Source organism: Mobula hypostoma, chromosome 19 (genome assembly GCF_963921235.1).
Source record: "Mobula hypostoma chromosome 19, sMobHyp1.1, whole genome shotgun sequence".
In the NCBI taxonomy this organism is placed as follows: Eukaryota; Metazoa; Chordata; class Chondrichthyes; order Myliobatiformes; family Myliobatidae; genus Mobula; species Mobula hypostoma.
In genome coordinates, this window is record NC_086115.1 from 40,993,339 (window position 1) to 41,015,271 (window position 21,933).

At 41.6% G+C, this 21,933-nt stretch overlaps 2 protein-coding genes across 9 annotated transcripts in view; one reads left to right on the forward strand and one right to left on the reverse strand.

Moving 5' to 3' along the window:
* The window catches only part of LOC134358990 (adhesion G protein-coupled receptor A1), a 608,347-nt gene that overhangs the window by 558,828 nt on the left and 27,586 nt on the right, over positions 1 to 21,933 (reverse strand). The gene's annotated exons all lie outside the window — the stretch shown is intronic.
* The window catches only part of LOC134358992 (uncharacterized), a 43,669-nt gene continuing 30,882 nt past the window's right edge, over positions 9,147 to 21,933 (forward strand). The window contains exons 1-2 of one of the 7 annotated variants that reach the window (XR_010020991.1): positions 9,147 to 9,454; positions 12,660 to 14,243. Coding sequence is in view for 2 of the 7 variants with exons in the window: in XM_063071758.1 (XP_062927828.1) it covers positions 11,575 to 12,225; positions 12,660 to 12,818 (810 nt within the window). In the remaining 5 variants the exon portion in view is untranslated. The other 6 variants (XR_010020992.1, XR_010020993.1, XR_010020995.1 and 3 more) reach the window with 6 other exon arrangements.

Sequence of the window (21,933 nt, forward strand, 5' to 3'; positions counted from 1 at the left end):
TCAGCTTATCCAAAAAGGAAAACAAGATAAATATTATTTGATTCACGAAACTTTCTCTTGATGTTCTTATAATATCCATATAAGACCATAAGACCATAGCACCATAAGACATAGGAGCAGAATTAGGCCATTCAGCTTATCGATTCTGCTCTGCCATTCCATCATGGCTGATTCCCATACACCTGCCTTCTCGCCATATCCTTTGATGCCCTGACCGATCAAGAAACTATCAACCATGGACTTGGCCTCCACCGCGGTCTGTAGCAGAGCATTCCACAGATTCATTACTCTCTGGATTTTAAAAAAATCCTCCTTACCTCAGTCCTAAAAGGTCACCCCTCAATTCTGAGGCAGTGCCCTCTAGCTCTGAATGCCCCCACCTTGGGAAACATCCTCTCCACATCCAACTTATCTAGTCCTTTCAACATTTGGTAGGTTTCAATGAGATCCCCATGTATTCTTCTAAATTCCAGTGTGTACAGGCCCAAAGCTGCCAAACGCTCCTCATATTTTAACCTTTTCCTTCCCAGAATCATCCTCATGGACCTCCTCTGGACTCTCTCCAATGACAGCACATCTTTTCTGAGATATAGGGCTCAAAACTGTTGACAATATTTCAAGTGCAGCCTGACGAGTGTCTTATAAAGACTCAGCATTATCTCCTTGCTTTTATATTCTATTCCCCTTTAAATAAATGCCAACATTACATTTGCCTTCTTTATCATAGACTCAAGCTGTGAATTAATCTTCTGTTTTGCACAAGGACTCCTAAGTCTTTCTGCACCTCTGATGTTTGAACCTTCTCTGAATTTAGATAAAAGTCCGCACTATTGTTCCTTTTATGAAAATGCATTATCGCATATTTCCCAACACTGTATTCCATCTGCCATTTCTTTGTCCATTCTTCCAATTTGTATAAATCCTGCTGCAATTGCATTGCTTCCTCAACACTACCTACCCCTCCAGATATCTTCGTATCATCAGCAAACTTTGCCACAAAGCATTATCCGAATCATTGACAAACAATATGAAAAGTAGCGGTCCCAATACTGACCCATGAGGAACATCACTAGTCACTGGCAGCCAACCAGAAACGGCCCCCTTTATTCCCACTCACTGCCTCCTGCCTGTCAGCCACTCCTCTAACCATGACAGTACCTTTCCTGTAATGCCACAGGATTTCATCTTGTTAAGCAACCTCATATGTGGCACCTTATCAAATGCCTTCTGAAAATCAAAGTAAATGACATCTACTGCTTCTCCTTTGTGCACCCTGCTTGTTACTTCCTCGAAGAACTCTAACAGATTTCTCAAGCAAGATTTCTCTTCACAGAAACCATGCTGACTTTGACCTATTTTATCATTAGTCTCCAAGTACCCTGAAACTTCATCCTTAATAATAGACTCCAACACTTCTCCAACCACTGAGGTTAGGCTAACTGGTCGATAATTTCCTTTCTTTTGCCTTCCTCCCTTCTTAAAGAGTGGGGTGACATTTGCAATCTTCCAGTCCTCTGGGATCATGCCAAAATCAAGTGATTCTTGAAAGATCATGACCAATGCATCTGTTATCTCTTCAGCAACCTCTCTCAGGATTCTGGGTGTAGTCCATCTAGTCCAGGTGACTTATCCACCTTATGAACCATGAGTTTGCCTAGCATTTTTTCTGTTGTAATAGTAATGGCACTCATTCATGCTCCCTCACCCCCACAGACCTAGGGCACACTGCTAGTGTTTTCCACAGTCAAGACAGATGCAAAGTATTCATTAAGTTCATCTGCCATTTCCTTGTCCCCCATTACTACCTCTACTGTAAGGATGAAGCCACACTCAGGTTGGAGGAACAACACCTTATATTCCGTCTGGGCAGCCTCCAACCTGATGGCATGAACATTGACTTCTCAAACTTCCGCTAATGCCCCACCTCTACCTTGTACCCCATCCGTCCCTCTGACTATACCCTTTGCCCATCCTCTGGGTTCCCCGCCCCCACCGTCTTTCTCCCTGGGTCTCCTGTCCCATGATCCTCTCATATCCCTTTTGCCAATCACCTGTTCAGCTCTTGGCTCCATCCCTCCCCCTCCTGTCTTCTCCTATCATTTTGGATCTCCCCCTCCCCCTCCCACTTTCAAATCTCTTACTAACTCTTCCTTCAGTTATTCCTGACGAAGGGTCTTGGCCTGAAATGTCCACTGTACCTCTTCCTAGAGATGCTGCCTGGCCTGCTGCGTTCACCAGCAACTTTGATGTGTCTTGCTCGAAATTCCAGCATCTGCAGAATTCCTGTTGTTTATGGATTCATTATGCCAGGTCTAAAAGTACAATGATGTAGATAATTCCATTCCATTATATACCATTTTTTTTATGAGTCGAACAATTCCTTATAATAAATTAATTGTTATTCATAGCAACGCACCCAAAATGCTGGAGGATCTCAGCAGGTCAGGCAGCATCTATGGTAATGAATAAACAGTTGATGAGTGTTTCAGTCTGAGACCCTTCTTCAGGATGGAGAAGGAAGGGGAAAGATGCCAGAATAAAAAGGTGGGAGGAGGGGAAGGACATTAGCTGGAAGGTGACAGGTGATTTATGGATAGATAATGATGGATATAGAAGTAAAGAGGTTAAAAAAAGTGTCATAACAGACATAGAAAGATGTTTTGTAACACTAGGAATAATAACCAGCTGCAATGTAAGTGCCATAAATAAGATCTAAGCATATCTTTTCAGTATTAAAAGATTCAAAGCATATGTCCAGTTTCTCAATAAATTACTAGATATTTTTAATAATTAAAATTCACAAAATGAACCAGCTATTTAATACCTTAATGGGCTGTCCTGCAGTGATAAGAATGTGAATTTGCATCCTCAGTTTTGTACATGGTAAGTTCTTGATTTTACTTGTGCTGCCTATGAGAAAGTGCTTGAGGAAAGTCATTATATAGCACTCCTGTGGTTGTCCTGGCAGCTGAGTTTTATTAGCAGAGGCCTAGTCCCCAAACCAAGTGGTATGGAAAAAGCAGAAAATAGTTTTTAAATTTGAGATTGCTTCTTTTACAAATAAGCTAATCGCTTTCTTGCTGTTCTCAGCAACATTCTAATCTGTCCTAATGAGGTAAATAATATTTTGATTTTGTAGAGTGTCTAAAGTAACATTATGAAATATAAAGGGTACTTCGTGCAGTGTGTACAATTGAATCATAAATATTTGTTGTAAATGAGTTTACATATGGAGTAAATCATTCCTATCATTAAAAAGTTCTTACTGGCCAAATATTGAACTTTAATTTATGTTGTCAAGTAAAAATTATGGAATCCTGGTTTCAAAAGAATGCAAATGTTCTCTTCAGGTTAAATGGTCATAACGGAGAACACACTGTTCTTCAACACTTTTAGAGCTTTAATCTTGGACTGTTGTCAATTGGTGGAGTTTCATCAGCTGCCTAAAATTCAATGCCAAATGTACATATGGATGTTTTAAAGCTTGTTTATATACTATGGTGATCTGCCAGAGCAACCTTAAAGGTTTTGGTGGTATCTCCCTCAAAACTTGAAAATTTTGAATTCTTTCAGTCTTTATAATTACAAGGCTCAAAAATGCAGCAGAAAATAAAATTATACCTGCAATTTAATTTGATTAGAATTTCTGATTTATTTTCCCCATTATTAATCAACTTCTGTTATTTATAAACACAAAAGCATTATTCTCATATTCAATTAATAGACTCTTTATGTAGAACAATCATAAATTGTTGTCAGTGATTAATAAGGCATTAAATCAATCAATGCTTTCTTGTGATGTTCTAGGCTATTTGTCAACAGGTTCAGTGAATGAACCAAGGCTGTAAATCCAGTCCCAGTAATTATTTTCTATGTAAGTGTTGATTTAAAACCTATCACTAGTTATTCTGTGAATTTATTGTTGGTTAATAAAAACCTTGCAAACAAAAAATATGCTATAATGAAGATGAAGGAAAATAAAGAATTCCATGTGGTTCTATTTTTTGTTAAAATGATTGGTCACAGGTGTGCAAACTACCCTTGATATAGAATAATGTTGTGGGGTGTAACTGTTAACCAGAGAGTATTAGAGACGATCACTCTGGACCTGGCTAATGCACTAATTCTTTGACTGCGCAAACTGCAAACTGCCTATTCTCCTTGCTGCTTTGCCACTGTGGCAGCTCCACAAAACAGTCTGCTATTGACTAGCGAAGCTCTAACAGCCCAGACTGAAAATCTGACCTGCATTGTCCTGCCAGTCGCTGTTGGTGTAAAACTTCGGGGACATCCATCAAGTATGTCCAGACGTCTCAGCTCACTGCTGAGTTGAGATGCATGCTGTTTCTCTCTCCGTGGATGTTGCCTGATCCACAGAGAAGTTGAACTGTTTTTATAATAACCACACCTCTACACCTTCTGGTTGCAGATTCATTTACAAGTTTATCAGGGATCCACACTCATCTCCCCATGCCATTGCTGGAATCTACAAAAAGTTTAGGTAATATGCTTCAGGGTGGAGGAGCAGCAGCTTATATTCCGTCTGGGTGGCCTCCAACCTGATGGCACGAATATCGATTTCTCCTTCCGTTAAAAAAAATCCTCCTTTATTTCCCACTCTGACCTTTCACCTTTTTTTTTAACCGGCCTATCACTTCCCTCTGGGTCCCATTCTCCTTCCCTTTCTCCTATAGTTCACTCTCCTCTCCTATCAGATTCTTTCCTCTCCAATCCTTGACCTTTATAAGTCACCTGCTTATTTTTTTAAGAGTTGAAATAGAAAAGGAAAAATTTTCCATTTCATAAGGATATCACTTGCAATGTATTAAAAAGTATTGTGTGTAAACTAGATGGACCAAAGTTACTTCTGCTGTTTATTGAAAATAGTCACCTAACTATGCTCACTCAATGTAAGTTACAAGGCACACTGTTGCAAATAAGAGATATTGTTCATTATGCGCCATGTCGTATGACATAGGTAATCACGATCTTTGCATGACCATGATTGTTCTTGGTAAATTTTTCTACAGAAGTGGTTTGCCATTGCCTTCTTCTGGGCAGTGTCTTTACAAGACAGATGGCACCTGCCATTAACAATACTCTTCTGAGATTGTCTGTCGGGCATCAGTGGTCGCAAAACCAGGACTTACAATGTGGACCAGCTGCTCGTATGACCATCCACCACCTGCTCCCATAGCTCCATGTGACCCTGATCGGGGAGCTAAGCAGGTTCTACCCCTTGTCCAAGGGTGACCTGCAGGCTAGAGAAGGGAAGGAGTGCCTAACACCTCCTTTAGTAGAGATGTATCTCCACTCCATTACCCAAATAACAGATATACAAATAATAAAGTAAGACCTCTGCATGTGTTCTTGTGTTCACTGATTCAACTATATTCAATTTTTCTTTTCTCCTGGAGCTATACTTTGTATAAATGCTTGCTCAGGCTTCACAAAGTTAGTCAAATGTCTTAAGTCTAAAACAAAATAGAAAGGCTTGGGATTGCATTAAGCTGCTGGCAAATAAAGCTTCAAACAAAGATCAAGAGATCTCTGCAGCAAACATTTTTTCTAATCTTTGTAGCTTTCAGCCATCACTTCATAGGAATCCCTGGTGAGTTCATCATTACTGTCGAAAAACCACCCACATTATCAAATTCCTGAAACGGCATAGCAAAGAAGAAAAAAGAACACGATTTTTAACAGCCATTAAACATATTACAGAAAGCAAGGTAAAGATTTGAGACTGCAGATGTAGCAGTCTAGAGTAAAAGTCAAACTGATGGAGAACTTGGTGGGTCAAGCAACATCTACGGAGTCAAACAAAACGCCAATATTTTGGGTCAAGTACCTGCATCAGAGTGAGTACCGTATGTAGAGAGGAGCTAGCCATTACAAAGGGGTGAGTGAGAGGAATGCCCCGGGGTTGGCAGTCACTAGGAAGAACTAGGTGAGGGGGATGATGGGCAGATGCGAGACAGGTGGAGGAGGAGAAGGAAGGTGGGTGGTGTTGGGAGACGATGGCTGGTGAGTAGAGACCAATAAGGAGAGAGAGAGAGAGTGGGAAAAAAGAGGAGAGGTGGAACCAGATTTGGGGAGGGGAGACTGAGGCTGGAAGATAATTTAGAAATCAAAGAGGCTGCAGATGGTGGAACCTGCTACTGACTTCAAAATACAGCAAATTAGTATGTAAATTCAGTAACCTATATTTATCTCCATTTCTAGCAGGAGCCCTGATTTTGATCCTCTGAATGGATATTAAACTCAAACAAATTAGGTGACAATCTTTGGTATTGTGAACAAATTAAATTCAAAATGTTCCATGTGGAAAGTTCCTCCTAAAATTAAGTAATGTTACTTGCTGGGAGAAAGCAAGCATGAAATATACATACAGTCATTTGACTTAATCTAATTTAATATTAACTAATTATGTCTATATAGTAACACAGTACATTTAGCTTTGGAATTTTGGCAAATTATTTGTGCCAATTCATCTTTTGTTTCATACTTCAACATTTTGTTTTTGTCGTCTTGGTATAAAAAGCTATTTGCCTTCTTAATTGTTAATTTAAAAATAAAATTTGCCTTACATTCTGGTATAACTTCAATAATGAAATGATATTAGAAACAAATGCTAGCTTCAACTATAATTGTTTCTTTTGCAATTTAAACGTTGTGTGTGTCAGAGGCCATTCAGAACTGAAACAATTGATGTCTGCAAAACTACACTGCACAGCTCTGGTTTCTGCAACAATCTTAAAATGAACATTCGCTGTATGAAGACGCCTCCTTTGTTTAAGCATCAGGATATCATCAGCCGTTACATACCAGTATATCACTCATGCACAGCTCTTAAAAGTAAGGCAACTGCTTGGCATTATGGGATAATTGCTGATTTGCCTATTTTATTTTGCCTTTTTTGTGGTTCTTATTTCGTGTGCAGTCATTGTACTCCAAAGCAATGCCAATGTAACAAATTTGAACCTGCAAAAATTTGGACAAGCCCCAGTAAAAAGGACTGCTGCTCTCAATCACAGTAATACATGTTAGGAAGGCAGTTCCCTTCAGCTAAATCGGAACACGAGTAGCTGCCTCCCTAAAGTGTTATCTTGTTGTTGCCTTCTCACAATGGCAACCACTCGGGTTTTGTTTCTTTTCACACAAGATTAATTACTGCAAACCATCAAAAAATGCTGTGATGAAGTTTGAATGTTATAGAAGCATGCCTCATCCACTGGTAGTAAAAGGTTCCAATGAAAAGGCTTGATTTAGTGCAGATTTACTGCTGGATTATTTATTTATTTATAGGACGCACTGAGGAACACAGGCTGCGCCACCCAGCAATTCAACTGTAGCCTAATCTCGGGACAATTTACAAAGACCAATTAACCTGGAAACCAGTACGTCTTTAGACTGCGGGAATGAACCAGAGCACCCAGAGGAAACCCACACAGTCACAGGAAGAACGTACAAACTCCTCACAGATTTCACCGGAATTGAACTCTGAACTCTGACGCCCGGAACTGTTATAGCATCGCACTAACCACTATGCTACGTGGGATTAGTTTATGGTATATACTGCAAATAATTAATTATTAAGTAGGAAATGTTGTTAAATAATGATCATAGGCATTGGCAATGAAGGAATATTTCTCATAAGGCTGGTGTTAGAAAACCATAGAAACCATAGAAAAACTACAGCACAGAATCAGGCCTTTTGGCCCTTCATGGCTGTGCCGAACCATTTTCTGCCTAGTCTCACTGAGCTGCACACGGAATAGAAACCATAGAAAAACTACAGCACATAATCAGGCCTTTTAGCTAATGTGCTATACTTCTCCTACTGTGCCTAATCTGTACTCTGTTTGATTTGATGGTGATTAAGTATGTCATTGGATGCATGAATTGTAAACAACTATTCCATTAACAGCTATCTCTCATCTTCATCATGCTGTTGAGATGGTACCAGAGCAAGGTTTAATCAATGCAGTTTGTGGATTGGACTTGGAGTTACATAGAAATATAGAAAAGCTACAGCACAATACAGACCCTTTGGCTCACAAAGCCGTGCCGAACATGTCCCTGCCTTAGAACTACCTAGGCTTTAACCATAGCCCTCTATTTTTCTAAGCTCCATGTAGCCATCCAGGAGTCTCTTAAAGAGTTCATGTAATGATGTGTTCTAGATTCTGTTTGTTCCTTTTTTGGTTGCTATTCTGGTTGATTTGTATCGGGGTGGTTTGTACGTAACAAACACTGAGTTGAACTGAAATATGCCTGGACTCTTTTGATCTGTGTTTTATATTCTGTGTTTCACTCCAATTTTTTTTGCTGGTGTTTGCTCAATTTGTTTTTTTTTGGTGTGGGAGGTGGTGGATGTTCCTCTTTGAACTGGCTTCATGGTTTTCATGGTTTCATGGCTGTCTGTGGGGAAGGCGAATCTCCGGGTTGTATACCAAAAACACACTTTGATAATAAATGTACTTTGAATCTATGAAAAAGGTGTTTATACATAAACACCTGATCAGTATTAAATTCAATATTCAAATTAATTCTTAATCAAGGATAACTCGATAAACTAATAACTCAAAACCCTGCTTCTATCATCTCAAGAATCAGAATAAAATTGAAATGCTCCTGAGTGCTTTTACCAACACCATCACAGAATCATCAAAAAGTGCTCTCGTATCATGCCATATTATTTGAACTGGAACTACAACCTGAAGGGGATTTTAAGGTCTAATGTACCACTCAGCTTGTTTGTCGCCATTTCATAACATAGTACATGAGCAGATACTTTAACAGGTTAGACGGTTCATTGCTGTCTGAGGCCATATTTTACTCATGATTTAATTAACTTCTTTAGTCTGGTTTGAAAGCTAACCGATTCTGAAGGCAAGCAATATGTCATAAATTCAGAGCAGTCTTGCTGGAGTGCTGCCAAGAATGATGATGCTGGAGACAGAAATGAAATACATATGACAGATTGCTGGATGTTCCTAAAAGCGTAGCTTAATGTAACAGGCTGATATTGAGGACAGGTTGAGCTTTATTGAGCCCTTAGAAAGCCTGGCATATACATGTAAGGGGTTCTCCTTTCATGTTACTTGCTAAGGCTAATAAAATGGCTTCTCTGTAATGTTAACTGCTGATGTAAGGGGTTCTCTGTAGCAGCATGTTTGGGTTATAATTAGTGATAACATGACTTGTATTCATTTGCTAACCAATTGAGACAGATGTTATTCTTTCTTGTGTATCTGAAAGCTGTTTGTGCGGTATTTAGTCAGATCGCGCCATGGGGGTGAAGAGAGAAGATGCACATGGAGAGATGCTGTGAGCTGGCTAGCGGATCGGACCCTGGGCGGGGGCTCAGGACCTGGTGGAGTCCGAAGGACATCGACTGGAGGAAAGGATACCTGATTCATGAGCTCCAACAAATTATTTGTGCACAGAACTGGTAGAGTTACTGACTTGGTGCCTTTATTGTATTTGTTTCTGCTAACCCATCACCAAGAAATACTTGTAAAGTGTAATCATTTAATCGCATATGGTGTACTGTCTGTTATTTGGCGGTGTGGGGTACATCACACAGCATCCACACAAACTTGATTACCCAGTTTGGCGGGGCTGAAGGCTGCTCCCCCTAGATGAAAGCGAGCTGAGCGAGCCTGAGGTTTGCCAGGAGGTTACATTGTGAGGCTCGACCGGGATTTGATTCTGTTCGATGCTGTGTGATCGCCCTGCTTAAATTATGCATGCTGGAGGTGGGGGGGCGGAAAGTTGGTGTACCTCTGTGAAATTGCTGGTTATTACTGCATGCATGTTGGGTGGGGTGGCTGTTGGTACCCTGGAGGTCTCTGTTCGAGTTCAGACTAGCGCTGACGAAATGGTGATGGGACTGCCAGTGTCTTGTTGGTGCCCCAGGTGAGGCGGGACCATGGGCTGTCCATACTGTTAGGAGAGAGAGGAAAGAATGGTCTGATTCGGAGGTAGTGTCTGCGAATAAATGTTCCAGCTATGGCAGGCTCCGCCCGGTTTTTGGAATAATGTCCACCCCTAAAGGGGCGGAGGCGTGGGTGGAACTGACCTCTCAGTTGTTAGGTGAGTGACAGTGCTCAGCTGAGGGAAAGCAACAGCGATTGGTTGGAAGTTTGAATAGGCAGGCTGCTGATGTTGTTAGAACTGTCAGGTTCAATGACCCTATAGTGACAGCTGCCAGTTATCGGCAAGCGCGGGAAAAGGCCTTCGGTTCTACTGGGGGCAAACTGCAGCTCGGGGTGGAGTTTCCAAATGTGAGTCGGGAGAATGGGGAAAAGCTTTCAGAGTATTTCTTTTGGCTAGAGAAACAGCTGAACTGGTTGCAGTGCAGGGGGGTTATTCAGCTGATCAGAGAGGTGTCAGGAAACTCAGAGGAGATTCAGCGGAGGAACTACCTGGTGTCGCTTTGGGGAACACGTTTCCAGCAATGTACCAAGGAACTCCTGAGAGGAAAAGACCCTAATCCTGAAAGCTTAGTGGGACCGCAGTCCAGTGGGTTGTTAAGGAGGGATGAAAGCTATTCTAAAGTCATACTCGACACCGAGTCGCCAGTCGAGTTGCTGTACAACCAGTTTCTGAAGCACTTACCCTTGATAACCTTCAGGGCACTGGAGATTTGAGGTACCAGTGCTGGTGATTATCCAGACAACCGTTATTGGTCAGTGAAACTGGAGTTCTCGGAGGCCAATGTGTGGGTGTCTGCGAGTCGTGAATCATTAGTGCTGATGTGTCCGGACACTGTCAACACGGACAGCATTTCGATTCTGGAGGGGACCAACATCCGGCTGACAAGGAGGCATATGGGGGCCTGCAAGGAGGAGGTGGGTGAGAGCTGTTTGGGGGCATTGTCTGTGCACCCAGTGTTTCGAGCTACTTGTAAGGACGTGTGTAGCAGCATTGGGCCAGTACCAAATTTGAACGAAAGCCGATGGTGGTAAAGCCCGGGGGAATTATCTGAGAGTGAGACCCTCTTAGTGGATGCTCCGACATACCACGGGGGGGGGGGGGGCGGAGTTGACCGCTGAAGACACCTTGGTGGGAGAGAGGTCGCAACGACTGGCCCCTGCAGACAGGGAAGACACGCCGGTCTGTCTGAGTGGTGCGAAGTGGTTTAATGTGCTGGATCTGAGGAGTGGATGTTTCCAGATCCCGATGAGTGAGGCTGACAAGGAGAAGCTGGCCAGTATAGGTCCCCTGGGATTCTTCTAGTCCGAAAAGATGTCCCCGAGCATATCGGGAGCTCTTGCAGTCTTCCCGCGGGGCATGGGGAAGACCATGGGGGATGTGGACTTGTGTGGAGTTTTAGTGTACTTGGATGATCTCCTAGCACTGGGATTCACCTTGGAAGACTATGAAGTGAGGTGAGTGAGGGATCCCAAGCGACTAGGGGTTAATGAAGTAAAACTTTCTTTGGACAAGTGCCAGGTCTGGAGAAGGACACAGCTCGTGAGTGTTCTGCGTTTATTTGTGGAATTCTGTGGTAATTATTGGAGAAATTACCCAACGCACCAGTTGAATTTCCTGGCGTTGGAACAGACGATGGTAGTGGAGGAGCTGAGTGACTGTCTCTATGGGATCAAGTTTGAAGTGGAGACGGAAAAACCGAATTCCAAGCAGAAACTGAAGAAATTGATCCAGAACAAGTTGGAAGACTTGCAGGCTGGGGAAGACAAAGGAAGCTGCCTCACTGGGGCCAACAGACAACTGACAGCACAGAGAGGGGAGCAGAAGTTTGAAGGAGACCTGAAGATGATCATTGACAGCCTCAATGGAATGGGAAAACTAGAATTTGAACAAGAAGACGTCATTAAGAAGAAAAAGCTGGAGGAGTCCAAGAAGAAGCTGATGCCTCGATCACAGGAGACTGAAGAGGCTGCAGAGGCAGCCCAGGCCAAGTGCTCCAGTCTGGAGAAAACCAAACAGCAGCGACCGATCGAGGAAATGGGGAAGAAGACGGATTCGAAGGATGATGAGATGGATGTGTGGTGCCTGCTGACTTTCGCTAACTTCCCCTTGATTGAAGAAGAGACTTTTGGCCCTTCTCCCACTGAGTCAGGTGTGGTGGGAAGGGTTCTCTGTGGGCAGCCTGGGTTACAGCAGGACCCTGAAGGAAAGGAAGTGGGGCCCTGGACACGAGATAGGGGGCTCCGAGTTGCAGGGAGCTTGAGTGGTAGATTGAGAGAGGATTTGGTAAGCAGACCCGAAGTACTCCCGGTAGTGTTCGAGCCCGAAGGGTTAGATTAGGGGTTACGGAGGTCTCAGAGGATTAGGAGTCTCCCGGATAGGTTGGCCTATGTAACACCTGTGGAACAGGACATAAAGTCTACTGTTTGGGGAGCGATGTCACTGCTTTGTACCTGGATTGGATAAGTGGGTTTGCAGGAAGGGTTGGTGAGTTATATAGACATCATGAAGACTTGACTAAATTTGGTGGGGGGAGGGCGGAAGGGGCTCTTCTTTCATGTTACTTCTAAGGCTAATAAAATTGTTTCTCTGTAATGTTAACTGCTAATGTAAGGGGATCTCTGTAGCAGCATGTTTGGGTTATAATTAGTGATAACGGGATTTGTATTCATTTGCTAACCAATTGGGACAGATGGTATTCTTTCTTGTGTCTCTGAAAGCTGTTGTTTGCGCGGGATTTGGACAGATCGCGCCATGGGGGTGAAGAGAGAAGACGCACATGGAGAGATGCTGTGAGCTGGCTAGCGGAGCAGACCCCGAGCGGCGGCTTGGGACCCGGCGGAGTCCGGAGGGCATCAACTGGAGGAAAGGATACCTGATTCATGAGCTCCAGCGAATTACTTGTGCACAGAACTGGTAGTTACTGACTCGGCGCCTTTATTGTATTTGTTTCTACTAACCCATCACCAAAAAATACTTAGAAGTGTAATCATTTAATCGCATATGGTGTACTGTCTGTTATTTGGCAGTGTGGGGTACATCACACAGCATCCACATAAATTGATTACCCAGATTGGCGGGGCTGAAGGCTGCTCCCCCTAGATGAAAGTGAGCTGAGCGAGCCAGAGGCTTGCCAGGAGGTTACATACAAGATATGCTGCCTTTTGTTCATTCTTGCAAACTTTATTTCACAATAAGTAAAGTACTTACGGTACTAGAGCCTAGGTTCCAGGTTAAGATCCAGAGGAGACAGAAGGCAAGACAAATTTTACAACAAAAATAGTCATAATTCTTCTGGGTTTTAGACTCATAACATATGGAGCATAAACTACTATGAAATAGTTGTGATGAATGGTTTCCAATTCAAAGTAATAGAATCTACAGGTAGAAGGGCTGACAACATCAGTAATATAAGTATGTGTTTAGGCCCTCATGCTGCAGTCTTTATCATTTTTATATCAGAACCAAACATAGAAATAATGGGATTTCTGAGGTACTATTTTGAAGAGATAAATAATGAATGAAGTCTTGTCTTCATTTATTTAAAAGGCCAGTCCACATCCTAAGCAAAGATGCTATCATGCATGGAGAAGTGAGGTGTTTCATGTTCCAAGTAAACAATATCACTTCCCGGGGTGACGTTTTGGCAATCTCTAGCCTGACTTGAACTCCCTTTACATATTGTTGCATGGCAAAAGTCTGACCTTGAATTGAATTTGGATAGAAGTTGGAGGCGGAGTTAAGATGGCGCTAAACAGCAACTCCTTTGCTTGCATCTTTGGAAACAGCTCTATTTCCATCTTTATTATTTTCATTTTTCCTCTTCAAGGTTCCTTTGAAAACCCTGACCTTGTTGTTACACGCAGACTTCGGTTCTTTGCAGGAATGGGACCCATTCTCAGGGTTTCAGGACCGGCCGTTGTTGTTCAGCCTGAGAGTCGAGCTCAAATTCAAAAGCCTAAGATCTCGGGGCTCTGGAGATGGGCGGTGTCATGACAAGAGACTTGTGTGTCATCAGTGAGGCAGGAAAATCTTTCGCTGTATGCCCGAAGGCCTGAGATCTTAGCAATCTTTGGGCACAAAGCTCATAAAAAGCAATGAAACAGACTTTTTAACATCATAAACCAGCCGGTTGTTGTTATGTCTCCCGCTCACTGTGAAAATGAGGGACACCTCCCTCTCCCTTATTATGGAGAGAGAGAACCTGTGGTTTGTCAAATACCAGATGAAATGTGATAGTCTTTGGGGTAACTGCAAGGTCTGTGTCTTTGCTATGGCCTAGCTGACGCTTGTGCTCGGTAACGGTGCACTTTTTGCTGGGGGGGGTGAAGGGGAACGTTGCATGTTGCTGCTTAAGTGCGGGAGGGGGGAGTTGGGGGTGGAATTTGGGGTTTTCACGTTTAACTGTCATTCATTCTTTGGAACACTTCTCTGTTTTTGTGAATGTTTGCGAAGAAAAAGCATTTCAGGATGTATATTGTATACATTTCTCCGACATTAAATTGAACCTTTGAAATTGAATAATTGAACTGAATTGACTATATTTCTTATATCTTTCACATACATGAGGAGTAAAAATCTTTACGTTACGTCTCCATCTAAATGTGCAGCGTGCAATCATAGTAATTTATAATAAATAGAACAGTCAATGTAATATAGAGTACATTCAAATCAGCGTGAGTTCATCGGTCTGATGGCCTGGTGGAAGAAGCTGTTCTGGAGCCTGTTGGTCCTGGCTTTTATGCTGCGGTACCACTTCCTGGATGGTAGCAGCTGGAATAGATTGTGGTTGGGATGGCTTGGGTCCCCAATGATCCTACGAGGCCTTTTTACACACCTGTCCTTGTAAATGTCCTGAATCATGGGAAGTTCACAACTACCGATGCGCTGGGCTGTCCGCACCACTCCCTGCAGAGTCCTGCGATTAAGGGAAGTACAGTTCCCATACCAGGCAGTGATGCAGGTAGTCAGGATGCACTCAATTCTGCTCCTGTAGAAAGTTCTTAGGATTTGGGGGCCCATACCAAACTTCCTCAACCGTCTGAGGTGAAAGAGGTGCTGTTGTGCCTTTTTCACCACACAGCTGGTGTGTACAGTCCACGTAAGGTCCTCAGTGATGTGGATGCTGAGGAACGTGAAGCCGTTTACCCTCTCAACCCCAGATCCACTGATGTCAATAGGGGTTATCCCAACTCCATTCCTCCTGAAGTCCACAACCAGTTCCTTTGTTTTTGCGGCATTGAGGGAGAGGTTGTTTTCTTGACACCACTGTGTCAGAGAAATGACTTCTTCCCTGTAGGCCACCTCGTTATTGTTTGAGATAAGGCCAATCAATGTAGTGTCGCTGGCAATAATTAGCAGTTTGGAGCTGTGGGTTGCGATACAGTCATGGGTATACAGGGAGTAAAGGAGGGGACTCAGTACGCAGCTCTGAGGGGCTCCTGTATTGACAGTCAGCGTTGGCGGTGAGGAAGCCCACTCTTACAACCTGCTGGCAATCTGACAGGAAATCCAGGATACAAAGCAGGGTAAAGGCCAAGGTTTCTCTGCTTCTTGTCAAGCCTGGATAGAACGATGGTGTTGAATGCTGAAATGTAGTCCAAGAACAGCATTCTCATATAAGCATCCTCCCTTTAAACATTATTGCATGGCAGAAGTCTGGACTTCACCTGCAATGCTCACACATCAAGTCATTTCTATCTGTGCTTGCGTGGAACCTCAGACGTCAGACATCAGTAACCACCTGTCTGCAAAAACAGTCCCTATGAGACTCCCTAATTCACTACAATATTTTCTACAGGTTTTAATTTCTGGTATCAGAGCATTTCAACATCTTTAACTCAGATGAAGATATTAATGGGACTACTCCATTAATATCTTCATCTGAGTTCACTGGAACTAATATTGTGTATATCTTTTACCTCTACTCTACAAACACACTGAGAGGAGGAGCAGGTATAAACAAACAAGTAGCTTACACCTGCTTTGATTTCTTATATTCTCATTGACAATTTTCCTATCCCAATGTAAATCTAGGTATATTTTTAAAATTGTGGTCGAAACCTCTGATACCAATTCTACAACGTATTAATCCTTGATACTTCCATATTGAAACACAATGAATTTCGGTTGTACTTTGGTTTGATTTTCATATCCAATTATCCAGTTTCTTGTTTCTGCATTTTCATTCCTGTTACACTCTTCTGTGAAATACTTAGTCTTTTCTACCTTTTGTTTTATGAAACAATCTGATTCTTTATTTGACTATTCTTTTTCTATAGTTAATGATTTCTTTACCTCTTCCAGCCTTCTCTTCACCTTTCCGTCATTTTTTTGCTTCTTCTATTACTAAATGCCAATTAATATGCACTTCTGTTCATAATTTTAGAACCATTGTACATTGTAAAAGTTTGATTTAATTTTCTTATGCAAGGAAATCCAACATCTTCTAGCTCACCCTTCACACAATTGCACTCCCACTTCTTACAGGGAAGTATTTGGTTTCATGCCCAAACACATGGTTTCTGTTTTTCAACCATAGCTTCATTTGCCAGTTTTTCCTCTAAATTATGTAATCTATTTCCTTCTTCTTCCTAAGGGATTGTCATAATATCCAAAACTTCTGTCCTACCTTCATCTCTCCAATAATGTTTAGAGCTCCCAAAATGTCTTAAGATTTTTTTCTTATCTGAGATCCTCATTATTTTCATATTTTATTTTCTGTTATCGAGTTTTACTTTACTGATAACAGATTTTGCAGTCCAGTACCATCTTATTTTTAAAGCTCTGCCAACATTATATTGCACCTAATGATGCTATGGCAGCTGCTTTCAAGATGTTTTCCAACCACTACACGGTCTACCTTTCTCATGCAGGGTCCCAAGCTACTTCCTTGACAGGATGAGAACATTTTGAAAGTAGTTCTGGAAACCTCTTTCCATTTTTTAGCAAGTTAGCTTCCTTTCAGCCCAATCTATTTTATTTTTTACTTTATTGTCACCAAACAATTGATACTAGATCGTACAATCATCACAGCGATATTTGATTCTGCACTTTGTGCTCGCTGGATTACAAATCGATAGTAAATATTAAAAATTTAAATTATAAATCATAAATAGAAAATAGAAAAGGGAAAGTAAGGTCGTGCAAAAAAAAAACCGAGAGGCAGGTCCGGATATTTGGAGGGTATGGCCCAGATCCGGGTCAGGATCCGTTCAGCAGTCTTATCATAGTTGGAAAGAAGCTGTTCCCAAATCTAGCCGTACGAGTCTTCAAGCTCCTGAGCCTTCTCCCGGAGGGAAGAGGGATGAAAAGTGTGTTGGCTGGGTGTGTCGTGTCCTTGATTATCCTGGCAGCACTGCTCCGACAGCGTGCGGTGTAAATTGAGTCCAAGGACAGAAGATTGGTTTGTGTGATGTGCTGGGCTGTGTTCACGATCTTCTGCAGCTTCTTCCGGTCTTGGACAGGACAACTTCCATACCAGGTTGTGATGCACCCTAGAAGAATGCTTTCTATGGTGCATCTATAAAAATTAGTGAGGGTTTTAGGGGACAGGCCAAATTTCTTTAGTTTTCTCAGGAAGTAAAGGCACTGTTGGGCCTTCTTGGCAGCGGACTCTGCTTGGCTGGACCAAGTCAGGTCATTTGTGATATTGACCCCGATGAACTTAAAGATTTTGACCTGTTCCACTTGCACACCACCGATGTAAACTGGGTCGTGCGGTCCGCTACTCCTTCTGAAGTCAACAACTAATTCCTTCGTCTTGCTGACGTTGAGGGATAGGTTATTGCCTTCATACCATGCCACCAGGTTCTTAATTTCTTCTCTGTACTCAAACTCAGCACTTATCATCTATTTGTGATCATTTAAGTCAATCTCTTTAAATGCCTTCCCTGGGGTGGATCCTTTTCAATGTGATGGATTTTGTAATTAAGGTTTTGCCTTTGCATTTTTTTCTAAATATTACCTCATGAAAAATCTGCAAATGTGGTGCAACGTCCTTATCCTGATGTTGCCCAAAAGTTCTCTTTTTTTTTAATGCTGCAATCTCATGGCAATTACACCTTTTCAGTTTCATTAACATGAAATTAATTAGTGAGTTAAGTCCGTCACCCCCTACTGGGGTATAGTGTGCCAACAGCGACCTGCAGATTCGCCACTTCGTCAAGGAAAATTTTCCCTCTTTTCCTGATCTACCACCTGCTATGTTATGGGAAAAACTCACTCTTAGCTTTAACAATAAAGGGCTGATCTCTGAACTATACTCTTAGCTGATGTCTTTGGGAGTTCAAGATATAAACAAAAATAAGAGTAGGTGGGAGGATGGCCTCGGTATGGATCTGGCTGAGGAATATTGGACAAAAGTATAGAATAGGGATCATTTCTCATCATCATGTGCTAGACTGGGGCTCATACAATTTAAAGTTTTACACAGGGTACATTTAAGTAAAGCCAGACTTGCAGACATATACCTTGGGACAGACGCTGGCTGTGACAGGTGTTCCTTCTCTCCGGCTGGTTTAGTACATGCATTTTGGTCATGCCCTCAGCGTGATGACTATTGGGCACTGGTTTTTAAAATTATCAGTGAGGTTTTGGGGGTGACACTGAGACCTTGCCCGCTTATAGCTGTATTTGGCGTGGCAGATGATGATTTGGGTTTAAATGCAAGCCAGTCGGATATCATTGCATTTACATCGCTATTGACCCGTAGGAGAATTTTGCTGGTTTGGAAATCTGCCACTCCTCCAACTGCTGCTGCTTGGTTAGAAGATGTAATGTTTTTTCTGAAATTATAAAAGATTAAATTCACTTTGAGGGGGTCTGTGAAAAAGTTCTATTTGAAATGGGGACCTTTCTTATCATATTTTGGGAGTCTTAAGGAATTACCTACTAGTTGAGGGCATTTGATTGTACTTGGGAAGTTGCCTCCCATTTAACATGCTTATAATTTACCTCACAGGGTGGTTGATGAATTGTAAATATGAGTGTATTTTGGATCATCTGACTTGTTGCCATGTGTGTGAGCCGTCATCTTGAAGTAGTGTGGGGGTATGGTTGTGAAATGTCCGTACTTGTATTTGTGAATTGTTGTGTTGTAAATATATTAGCTGCCATGATATGTTCGGGGAGGGTGGGTGGGGGGAGGTTTGTTTGGGGGTACGATATAAAAGCAAAATGGAGGAAAATGTAATCCATTATATATTCTGTATTGTGTCATTCCTTCAATAAAAATAAAAAATATTTTTAAAAAAATAGTGTGCCAACAGCTGCCCGCAGGACTCCTCTGTCTTGGGTCAGTCTTTCAAGTAGTCCCCAGATGTAGCCCAACTTCTTGGTATAAGATCCTTCCTCTCCCTGGGATGAGGTCTTCTGAGCTTCTGTAGCTTTGCGTTTTTACGAGATGGGGTGGCTAGCCCCATGCCCAACCTTCCGCCTTGCATAGCTGGGCTTGGGACCATACACGGAGGAGTTATTTGTTCTAATTTCTTAAATTTCTGAACTGTTAATTATGGTTTGATTATTTTCCCCACACTCTGCAGGACAAAAGAGGATAGATTTAGAATTAGAAATTGTACAATTAAACTGCACCACCTGAGACCCACATCAAAGGTAAAAGTAGTGGTCTTTCCTTGGCATTACAGCTATAAAGTCAAGCAAGTGTCACTGTACCATAGTCCAGTACCATTTCATGAATTCCCCAGCATCATTTGATGCACCTTTTAAATATGAATCTTTTTTCCTCCAACTGCCACTGGAGATTGTTCCAAAACCTTAGGAAGCATGCTGTAGGTCATACTGTAACAGAACCCAGCTCCCTTATCCTTTGTAGTGAGTGTGGAGGCGGCTACCCATAGTCCTGTTAATTGCATAATAGTTTTGTATGAGTTTTCAAGATAGAAGATGTTACAACAATAGAAAAAATAGTAACTCATGGACAAAAATGAGAGTGGGGAATGTAAAACAATCAATATCAATTAAATATGAGGCAAACTATTGGGTCTAAGGCCAAACAAATCCTCTGGACCATTTCACTTGGATTCTAGTATTCTAAAAGAACCACTGCAGAAATAATCTATGCATTAATTGAAATATTCAATGTGTGAAAAAGGTCCCAGCAAATTGGAAAACAGGTAATATAAACACAATTACTCAAAATGAGAGGCAGAGAGAAAACAAGAAATGTCAAGACAGTTAAATTAAAGATATTGATTACAGCGAAATTATAGAAGGATGATTTGATTTAGTAAAGATAACATTGTGAATGGGAATTGCATTTTAGAAATTTATTAGAATTTTTTGATGGTACATGTATCAAAATAGACAAATTGATCTAATGAATATACCATAATGCCTTTCAATTTCCAAAGTTCATTTAAGATTTACAGAAAAGGAGAGAACAAGGAGAAAGTTGGGATTTGGAATAAATGGGTCACTTTCAAGTTTGCAGGCTATTTCTAATGGAGTGCCTTAAGCTTCAGGGCTAAGACCTAAGTGTTTTAATGGCTCAGATATAATTCAGCAATTTTTTTTTAGTGAGCTGGACATACTGGCTGTCATGGAAATATCAGTATTGTAGCATCTGGAGCACTTTGAATGATTTATGGCTAGTTCGAGTGCAGATGAAATCTATCCGGACATAGCCTTCAATATATCTATTACTTTCAGTTATTACATGATATTACATGGAATAAATTGAATTTGCTGAAGACTAGATTCTGAGATGGTGAGGAACTCAGGAAGAGGCTGAGATAGATTATCACTTCATACTTCTGGCTGAGAATAGTTGTAAAAGTTCTAATAGCTTGTGATTGTTCAGTGCTGACTTAGGGTGTTTCACGGATGCCTAGTTTTGAGCTGGTAGAACTGTTCTGAATCTGTTCCATTTAGCACAATTGCAATCTAAGACTACATCTAGAAACAAACTCAGTGTGCAGAAGTCACCTTTTTCCCCATAAGGACTATGCGATGGTTATGCATTCTAATACTATCATTAATACAGATTTGTATCCGGCACAGGATGGAAAAGGTTTATCATCCTTTGCAGTTTTCCAGAACCAGGCTGCCAGCTGAGTCCTTAGGACTTAATCAAGTTGGTCAGATGCAGAGCTGCCAAACAGTGCTTCTTTAAAGTGGTATTTAACACAAAGAGTGGGTGATAATCTACAGGAAGTTTCTCTTTTGATGTTTGATTTGATGTTAGATGATTTTCAACTGGAGTCAAAGTTGAGTCCAAAAGTTCCAGTACCATTTATATACCACTGTGCTACCACCTAGATGATTCCATTAAGAACGGAGGGATCTGTAATGCTGGCTGTGTTAGATGACTTTTTGATTACAACTATAAAAGGGACTTGACTTTCGCATTGGACGGCTCTTCCAGTGAAAGCTTAAGCCAGGAGGTTTTAAGGAGAGTTTGTGGGGCTGATTGACCAGAGGGCCATAAGACAAAGGAGCAGAATTAGACCATTTGGCCCACCGGGTTTGTTCTACCATTCAATCATGGTTGATATATTTTCCCTCTCAATTCCATTCTCCTCCTTTCTCCCTTTAACCTGTGATGCCCTTACTAAGCAAGAAACTATCAATCTCTGTTTCAAATATACCCAATGACCTGTCCTCCACAACCACAACCATCTATAACAATGAATTCCACAGATTCACTGCTCTCTGGCTAAAGAAATTCTTCCTCATCTTCATTCTAAAGGGACGTGCTTATATTCTAAAGCTCTGGTCCCTCTGTACCTTGTTTTTCCACATGGACCATGACAACTGGAGTGAATGTGTTTTTTTTTTCTGTTTCAAAATTCAGTCTGATTTTCTTCCCAATGTGTTTTTACATTGGGCTTGAATCAAATGAATGACCTGCTAGATTTAGATCTCCTATCTCCCTCCATGAATACATCATTATGGAATTTCAATGACTGACAAGATCTCCTACTCAAAACCAGTAAAACCGGGTATCTGTTTAAATAATTCAATGGTGATGGTTGT